This window comes from Sinocyclocheilus anshuiensis, unplaced genomic scaffold (assembly GCF_001515605.1).
Source record: "Sinocyclocheilus anshuiensis isolate Anshui unplaced genomic scaffold, SAMN03320099.WGS_v1.1 scaffold270, whole genome shotgun sequence".
Lineage (NCBI taxonomy): Eukaryota > Metazoa > Chordata > Actinopteri > Cypriniformes > Cyprinidae > Sinocyclocheilus > Sinocyclocheilus anshuiensis.
The window spans coordinates 291,546-301,519 of NW_015546041.1; the positions used below are offsets into that span (position 1 = coordinate 291,546).

The 9,974-nt window shown below is 41.7% G+C and overlaps 1 protein-coding gene across 1 annotated transcript; it reads right to left on the minus strand.

The window, feature by feature from the left end:
• Window positions 1-3,756: 3,756 nt before the first annotated feature.
• LOC107698952 (angiopoietin-related protein 1-like) lies at window positions 3,757-8,570 on the minus strand. The gene is made up of 4 exons (XM_016500088.1): window positions 7,756-8,570; window positions 6,671-6,864; window positions 4,873-5,143; window positions 3,757-4,209 (listed from the first exon to the last, which is right to left on the minus strand). Exons 1-4 carry the CDS (start codon window positions 8,543-8,545, stop codon window positions 4,022-4,024), a joined length of 1,443 nt encoding a protein of 480 aa, XP_016355574.1. The 5' UTR covers window positions 8,546-8,570; the 3' UTR covers window positions 3,757-4,021.
• Between the last annotated feature and the right edge of the window lie 1,404 nt (window positions 8,571-9,974).

Consider the following 9,974-nt stretch of genomic DNA (forward strand, 5'->3'; position numbering starts at 1 on the left):
GCTGAATGAAAAAAGCTGAATGTCTGATTCAAACACAAGAGGGCAGCAGAACATTTGCATCTGTTTGAAAAACACTTTTAAAAATTAATAACAATCGCAAAACATACAAATAAAAATAAAGAAAATATGGCCGCATGTGGCATAGATTGTGATCTGTTAACAGTGTTTTTGAGAGATTATATTGATTACAGGCCTAGGTCTATCCATAATTACTACTTGCAAAATGGGAGAAAGGCATTTCTTTCACATATGCTTCCACTGCACTAACATCAGATCATCTTTGTAAATGAATGATAACTGAAGGGATCATCCTGCTATCATTCTCACTATCCTATGAAAGCATGAAAGGATAGTTCACCCAAAAAAAATGAAAATTACCCATTTACTTCATCTTCTTTCAGATGAATACAATAGGGGTTATATAAAAAAATGGCCTGGCTCTTTTAAGCTTTATAATGGCAGTGAATGGCTGTTGAGATTCAATAGTCCAATAGAAGTCCAATAAACTGTGTGCATCCATCATAAAAAAGTGCTCCACATGGCTCCAGGGGGTTAATAAAGGTTTCTGAAGCGAATTGATGCGTTTGTGTAAGAATAATATACATACTTAAAAGTTTATCAACCGCAAGCTTCACATCTATAAAACACATCTTTCTTCTGGTCCTGAAAACCGATTGGACTTTCAAGTAGACTTTATTAGTGGAATTATGTAGGAAAGAACAAATGAGGGTATGTGGGTGATTTCAGACACAGCCGCTGTCTCTGTGATAGGGTCACTTATTCACTTCAATTCGTTCAAAAAACACTGATTCATTCAGGAAGAAAGCAAGTGTATGGCTGCATCTGAAAGCGCAAACTCTTTTGAGTCTGTGCTTCTTTTGAATAAGTAATTAATTCACCACAGTTTAAAAAAGTATGTTCTAAATGTGTCATGAATAATCGTCATGTTGTCATTGTCATGTGACGTGCCAGCATCACTTCACCTCCATTCGCGACTCCTTTTTTTCACCTGCTGTTTTATGAATACTGTGAATTCGGCATATTGCATATCTGGATGCGGCCTACTGTATGTCTTTATGAGTGAGTCTTTGAATTATTCACTCAACCAATTTGTTCTGAAACTCTGATTCATTCAGGAATGAAACATTGCTTCCACTGCCCAGTGTTACAACAATTCTGTTATGAATTATCACAGTGGAAATGACATTTGTATTTAAATCAACATTGACATCAAAGTGACTTACTTGCATGTTCCACATACTTGAATGATTCATCAGTGAGCTAATTCTACATAAAATAATGCTTGTCTTCATAATCAAAATGCAATAACTTGATCTTTCTCTGAAATGACCTTCCTCTTCAGCTGATGCTGCACAATTATATTAACCAATAGTCAGACATTGCATTGTCTTACTGTGTGTAAATGTCAGCCTAATCTGTTGTGAAAAATTCACATATTTTATGTCGTCTATTTTTGTAGGACAGCAAAGATTAACAATCACTAACAGATCGAGTTATCGAGCAGAGCAGATCAGATCGAGCACATAATTTTTTACAATGAATCCAATTAATTGCTTATGATAAAAATTATAACTCTACATTTTAACCTTAATGAATCTAACCCTTTTACAGAAACAACATGGGCTGCAGATGCAGTTGTTACTGTGATGTGATCTTCCTCTGGTTACTGATGAGTGTAGGAATGGAAGGACATCAGACTGTGTTTCTTATTCTTCTGCCATCAGATATGAAATGCTTTATGGCCGAAGTTCAAGAGCGAGCTGAATTGATTAGCATCTCCTCGTACACATACACATGGTTGGACTCTCCAGCTTCCGCAGGTTCCAGAGAGACCGGTGGGAATTTTGACGTGAGGTTTTTCGCAGCATCTCAACTCGAGTTCTTTTCCAGTCTACACTCACAGAATGACTCCCTTCAGACGTCCAGGACAGCCGTGTGGTCTACGCATGTGGGCCAAAGATGTCACCTTCACCCACAAGCACCTCGTGAGAGCCAGCAGTCCCAGAGGGTCACGCTTCACCAGACGCTTCACGCTCACGCTATGCCAGCGCTGAAAGAAGGCTTCTCCTTCAGGCTGAGAAACCAGAGGAGTTTTTGGAAACGCTGGATCACACTGGCTCCCTGTGTGCTTCAGGGATGTGCTAATGCACCCAACACGTTTATGTTAATTTGAGGTTTGCATTTATGCATCTGGACGCTCTATGTGGCTGTGAGAGTGACTTACAGTATGTGCTGCATACAGACAGGAGGAACATACCATCAAGACTGTGCTACAAAAAACACATTACTGCTGTGCATAAATGAAGATGTATGTGAAGTGTGCATTTAACATGATGCTTTTACCAAGTGCATCTTTTATGCTCCTACTTCTGCTACTGTGACCTGACGCACCGTTTTCATCTGTTGAACCAGAAAACAGAGTCACATATACAGACCAGAAGACCAGGAGCGACTCTTTTCATGCCAGACCGGAGGGAAACACCTAGAAGCCACCCAGAATGGCCAAAAACACACACACAGTGCCACATAACAAGTGCCCAGAGCTCCCTTTAGTCATTCTTTAAAAAACATTGTGATGAAAAAAGGCAAATTACAGAGCAGAATCTATAAACTCTTTCGCCTGATTTTTTCTTCATTTATATGGCCATAAACACTCCATAAAGAGCTATTAAGGTTGTACTGGTGGTGCGTTATTGGTCTCTTGGCTGTTTCTTTGTCTATTTGATCATCAGTTTGAGAAGAAGCTGTTAAAAGTTTCATTGTGTGGCTGCACTGAATGTATTTGTACTTTTCCACTCTTTGTGTGTTTTTAGGAAGAAGTCTTTAAAACTGTGTTTGATGGATGGACCATCCGTTCAGGGTGTTTCCCCGAGACGCTGGGATAGATGTGGAGAATGATAGATGGAAGGACTTTAAACCTGTGAGCCTTCCATAAGACAAACACATGTTATACTTGCTCCTTCCTGTTAGCGAAGCATTTTTCAGACCACAAACTGACAATAACGCAAGTCTGGTCCTTCATTTCAATGCTTCAGGTTTCCCCTCAAGTTATCAAGAGAGTTCATTTGCATTTCTGAAAGTCAGTTAATAAAAAATTAATGAAAAAGAATGGCAAGTTTGAATCTAAAACCTTTTGTGTCAGGATCATAGCAGCAATGAAGCCAACTAATTAACTGCAAAAGCAATAAATCTACAGTTTCATGCATTGATGAAGCAAAAAGTCAGTTAAACGTCTGCACAGAGAACATGTGCATTAGCCAGTAGCTGGACTGATGGAGGAGAAGGAAAAACACACAACAAACACAGACATTTGGCCTGTTTCCATCCAGCGCTTGCTCTTACACACTTTCCCCATGCAGCGCCGTCTGGAGCCCAGCAATATGTTTCTCATTGTGCTTCTGTGCTCTGTTTCTTCTGCCACTGTAACGTCTAAAAAGCCACCAAAATAAACGTGAGGTGGGAGAAACCGTGGTGTATGAACAGCTGTATTTCACCTAAATGCGTTTTAAATACATGTTTGAACGAGCCTCTGTGTTTGATCAGATTGACAGAATGATAGAAAGTAGCAAAACATTTAAACGAAGCTTCCGATGTTAAATCAAAATTTTGTTACATTATGTTCTCACTGGAAAGCTCATGATGCATTGAAAAAAATGACATTACTGAATTACTCAATCATTTATACCAACAAAACTTATTTTTATGGGTAAAATTATGTAAGAACTTAGATGTACCACTTGTTGCCGTGTAGTCATCAGAGATGTTTTTATGATTAATTTCTAATCATAAAAAACCCTATCAAACATGTTGTTGTGAACATGGTTTGCTAAAATGTGCTCAAAGCATGACACTGAGATGACTGAAATGAAGTTTCAGTGATGATACACTTTCATTTGTTTCTCTGTCACATCATTTGTAAATCAAGCAAACTCCAAACATTACTCATACAAACTGTGTTTCCCACTGGACCATGAAGAAGCTGAAGTCAGTCAGTCCGGCTTCAGTCGATGGGTCTGATCATCATACGCACAGACTTCATGGAGTAAAAACCCCCTCCATAATCGGCCCAGAATATGCCGTCCTGAAAGCGGCTGCGATAGACTCCGCCGGAGTACCACACGCCGTTCAGATTGGCCTGACCGCAGGCGCTGTACCACCAGCCAGCCTTGTGGAAATGAGCACAGTTACCTGAAAGACAATCAACCATCAGTGTCTTAGTCATTCTGCCTCTCAGTTAATGTGCACTATATTGCCAAAAGTATTGGAACACCCCCTTCTAATCAACAGGTTTGACTACTTTAGTAATTTCCATGAGTACAAATCTGAATGTTGAAGCATATGATGATATTCCAGGGAATTGTGTGTTTCTAATTTTATAGCAGCAGTTTGGACAATACCCTTTTCTATTCTAACATGACAATGCCTCTGTGTATAAGACAAGGTTCAAAAGAAATGATTGATTGATTCAGTGTGGAAGAACTTGACTGGTCTGCTGTGACTTTAAATGCAGACCTCGAGCCAAAAACTCATCACCAAACACCAGTGACTTGTACTTATGGCTACAGTCATTTTAGACACTTACAAAACTGGAAATTCATGGAAATTACTAAAGTAGTCAAACCTGTTCATTAGAAGGGGGTGTCCCAATGCTTTTGGCAATATAGTGTATCTTGACTGTTCTTCAGATATTTGCACTGGAAAACAAGAATTATTTTGTATAGTATTGTTGTTGTCCTTGTAAGCATGTCATTCTGAATGATGTACCATATGTAACTCAGTTTGAATGACCCACAATGACCCAGGGTTTATAATGACATGCCATAAACGATCTCACGTGTGGTGAAGGATCACCTGAGAAGGCGTCGTTGTCGTGGTCCAGCGTGGTGAACTGCTTGCCGTTGTGGCTGCTCAGTGAATCCCCAGCGTTGCCCTGGTAGGTTCCCAGACGCAGACGGTACGACTGGCTCTCGGGCTCCAGGTGGAAGCTGCTGTAGGCCGCATAAACCCTCTTCCCCATCCAGTCCTCCAGCTCCACCAGCAGCTTGTAGTCTTCCTGTTTGCCCAGGTTATAGATGTTTTCCAGACCCAGCCAGTGTTCACCATCCACATCACCAAAGCCTTTCTGGAGGACAAGAAAAAGAGAGCTGAACACAGCTATATTTACTGCAGTCACTGGATGCTGTTATCATTAGCACTGCATTTTACCTTTGAAATACTGGAAATGCAAAGTAACCTCAGGCTTCTTTGAACAACGGGGCTTTGGGCTGACGAGGGATGTTAAAGACATCACTGCTGATTTCAGCACATACTGCAGCCGACTGTTATTATTTCACTACAGCAATAAGCATGCGTGAGTTTAGTTACAGCGCAAACACACCTGCAGCAGCTCATCGAACGCTTTGGCTTCGCTGGAAAGTGTGTGACGTTGAGGTTTAGGAGGCTTTGCTCTGTGTGCGTGTGTCTGTGTGTGCGTGTGCGTGTGCGTGTGTGTGTGTGTGTGTGTGTGCGTGTGCGTGTGCGTGTGTGTGTGTGTGTGTGCGTGTGCGTGTGCGTGTGTGTGTGTGTGTGTGGGACTCAGAAGGAAAGAACCACTTACACACGGGCACGAGCGCAATCAAAACAAACGGACGCGAGGCACAAATCCTGAGAACCAGATCCAGCTGTTTAGGAGCTCCATCGTCATCACCCTCATTACTAGTGTTTCTCTGAGACACCAGCAACATAAAAATCATAAAAATCAGGTGTCTCTCTGAGACACCTGCTTGTGGCAGTTTCTGCAGCATTGATATAATGTGTCTTATAGCATGTTTCGTGGCAGTATTAAAGTTAAATAAATACATTTTAAAGTGAAATATCCCGCAAGTGGTGCTAAAACACACACTCAATATTTGACCGTGGCCATGTTTTTGCTATGTTAGTACAGGAATTTGCTGATGAAGCAGTGCTATTTTAATTTGTCTCTACTCTACTTTTGTCGAACCATAGTTTCACAGGATTCATACCAGAGTGCTTCATCTCACAAGTGCAACACTACCAAGCAAACCTACTGCGTTACCTATACATGTGAAGCTGGATATGCAACGCTAATGTTCAAAAGTGCCTGTTTTCAAATCTCGCAGCATGCTAAAATTGTTGTGAGGTCATAACATAATATTGTACAAGGAATTGAGAGAAAATTAGGCTTTCTTAATCAAAAGTATGGCCCTGTAAATCATACTTTGTGTGAAAATGAATAAAAGTTATCAAGAGTGTTCATTTCAACTGGAAACTGCAGCGATTTGTACGTATAGGTAAGTATTTTGAGTTTGGACAGCAAACAAAACATATAACAATCATAAACTTTTTTTTCATAAACTTTTCACAGGGCATATTTTCTGCAATAATCCTAAAGCAAAAGGAAAAATCCTTTTGGGTTTTTGTCAAGGGAACCAGAGTGATGCAAACTTATGGGTTTGCTTACAAAAATGCGTCACCACTGGAGCTCTCTATTGCTTTTTAATATTCTGTTATTCCACCATGTGTTTTTGTCTCATTTTCATTGGAATATTGTCGTTTATCTCTCTGTTTTTGATGACAAAGTCATCTGGTACTGAATCATTCAAAAGAACTGGTTCAAAAGAGTGATTCATTGTGAATCAGACATCGCTACCTTATAGCTGTCCCAGTTTCTGAAAAAGTTGACAGATCCATCTTTCCTCCTCTGGATAAGCGTCCAGCCGCCTCTGTCCACATCGTGCTCACACCAGGCCTGTACAGGTGTCTCCGTCCCGTCCGGCTTCAGAAGATACGTCCCGCTGGTGGAGTGTCCAGCCTGCATCGCCTGAAGACAGTCCCGAAAGGCACCTCGAGACACCAGCACACACAAATGAGTGAACACACACCGCTGATGAGCAATGAGCATCAACAAACCTCTTCAATACTGACATATATCTTCAGTTATGCTCTTCTGCCTTTCAGATATAGATTACCAGATACCTGTTCATGTGTATAAGATTAGCGGCTACCAAGAGAGAACTAGCTCAGTATTCTGCACAGGCCTATGGTTTAAATGTTTTGCTGGGCTTTTGTACATTACATGTTGCACATTTCTGATATGCTCTTAATTTACATTTATGCATTTGGCAGATGTTTTTATCCAATGCATTCAAAGTATACATTTTATTAGTTCTTGCTTTCCGTGGGAATTGAACTGATGAACTTGACATTGCAAGCACAATGCTCTACTCTTTGAGGTACATAAGTTTGCAATTACTTTTTATTGTCTGATTATTTTGCATGTCTCAGAAAACTAAACTTGTGGAACATCAAACATCTTAACAGAGTTTTGTACAGCTAAAATAACTGGAAGCGACAAACACCAAAGGCCTTGCACATCAAAGTAACAAATGGCTGCGCCGCTCTTACATAAAAAACAAAAAACAAGATCTTTAGCCTTGTCTCTAGTCTTTGCACCTGTTTGTTTCAGGTTAGAATCAGGACTGATGGAGTAGAATTGACTTGGTGGTGCTTTCACAAAAAAAACTAGGGTCCTAGAAATGCAGTCCTGATACAGCAGCCTCTGGTATTTCAGGATGATTCTATTGCTTAAATGTGACTTATTCTTTAAATGTGATGTGTTTGGTGTGCATATGAGTGTTAATTTTCAATGCAGTTTAGTGACACTAATGGAAATGACAAGAGTGTCGGTTGGCAAACACAGATGCTGTGTGTTTTGTTGTGTAATGGCTTCATTACCCTCCAGACTGATGTTCCCCTGAGGGGAACCTCCTGTGGGTGCTGGAGCCGTTCTGGAACTCCTGTCCTCTGGAACGGGCCAGCCTTGACTCCTCTGGATCTCATTAGAGAAGCGAGGCACATACACCGGGATGTTCTCAGGCACGACCTGCACGAGAGGCGGAGGCAGCGGCTCTCGTCTGTGATTCCCGTACACCTGCAGGCATCGCTCCTCCAAAGCTGCGATCAGCAGTGACTGGTTATTGACCAGCACGGCCAGCGAGGAGAAGCGCACCTCCAGCTCCCTGTAGAGGGCGGACAGCCGCAGCGCCTCTGCCGTGCTGTTGAGGATCCGTCCCTCCAGCTGCGCCAGCTCCAGTGAATTATCACGCTTGCGAATGATTTCGTGCAGCAGCTGCATGTACAGTTGGGTGACGCGGGAGTTCATGTTGCGCGACTCTTTGCGTAAAAGTTTCATTTCGTTAACCATGTTTCCATCCACGTCCACGATCATCCGGAGTGTGTCCATTTCACGTCTCTGCTTGGTCAAGAGCTCCCGGACGTCAGCTATATCCAACTGCGTCACGCGCTCTTTATCTGGCAGAGAAGGGCCCTGACTGGCACAGATCGGCCCCGTGATCTTCTGCTCTGGGACCAAGAATGTATAAGAGCACTTTCTCGGGGCCCCATCGGCTGCGTCCTCTACCAGTCTCCGCTTTCGGCTCAGGACGGGCCCTTTGTATGCACTCTTGCTCCGTTCACAAGTGAGGACGCAGAGAAGGGCGCAAAAGATCCAGGCATGAGGACTCATAGCAGCAGAGAGGAGATCTGACCCATGAACCCTGAGACAAAACAACAGCACAGAGTCATATAGACTGTACTTATGGTGCTGTACATCTGTGGCTTAGATTTGACAGGGTTGGACGGTAACACAATAATTACAATCATTATCATACAATTATAATCCATCATTATACGTTTAATTCCAAAAAATAGGTGTTTTGAAAGTACTAGAAAAGTAATATGTTTGAAAATATTTTTGTCATTTTTAATTCTTTTAACTTTTTGGTTGTTTCAATCTGGTTTTAGATCCCTATATAATCACAAATTATATGTTGCTTGATCTAGATTAAGGCTCATATGCTGCTTTTGCTTTGTTGGATCTGAGCATGGCATTTGATACCATTGACCTTTATATTCTTCACTAATGTCATATGGTAGGTATCTAGGGCACTGCACAGGGTTTGCTTCTTACCTTGAGAACAGGACCTTTTTTTGTAAATTTGGGAATTTTTCTTCATCATCTGCTCCTTTGTGGTGTGGCGTGCCCCAGGGATCCGTTTTGGGACCTTTATTAGTTCCCGTTTATGTACAGAGAGGAGATCTGAGATCTATAGATCTAGTTTATATACAGTGGGTACGGAAAGTATTCAGACCCCCTTAAATTTTTCACTCTTTGTTATATTGCAGCCATTTGCTAAAATCATTTAAGTTAATTTTTTTTCCTCATTAATGTACACACAGCACCCCATATTGACAGAAAAACACAGAATCGTTGACATTTTTGCAGATTTATTAAAAAAGAAAAACTGAAATATCACATGGTCCTAAGTATTCAGACCCTTTGCTCAGTATTTAGTAGAAGCACCCTTTTGATCTAATACAGCCATGAGTCTTTTTGGGAAAGATGCAACAAGTTTTTCACACCTGGATTTGGGGATCCTCTGCCATTCCTCCTTGCAGATCCTCTCCAGTTCTGTCAGGTTGGATGGTAAACGTTGGTGGACAGCCATTTTTAGGTCTCTCCAGAGATGCTCAATTGGGTTTAAGGCAGGGCTCTGGCTGGGCCATTCAAGAAAAGTCACAGAGTTGTTGTGAAGCCACTCCTTCGTTATTTTAGCTGTGTGCTTAGGGTCATTATCTTGTTGGAAGGTAAACCTTCGGCCCAGTCTGAGGTCCCGAGCACTCTGGAGAAGGTTTTCGTCCAGGATATCCCTGTACTTGGCCGCATTCATCTTTCCCTCGATTGCAACCAGTCGTCCTGTCCCTGCAGCTGAAAAACACCCCCACAGCATGATGCTGCCACCACCATGATTCACTGTTGGGACTGTATTGGACAAGTGATGAGCAGTGCCTGGTTTTCTCCACACATACCACTTAGAATTAAGGCCAAAAAGTTCTACCTTGGTCTCATCAGACCAGAGAATCTTATTCCTCACCATCTTGGAGTCCTTATGCAG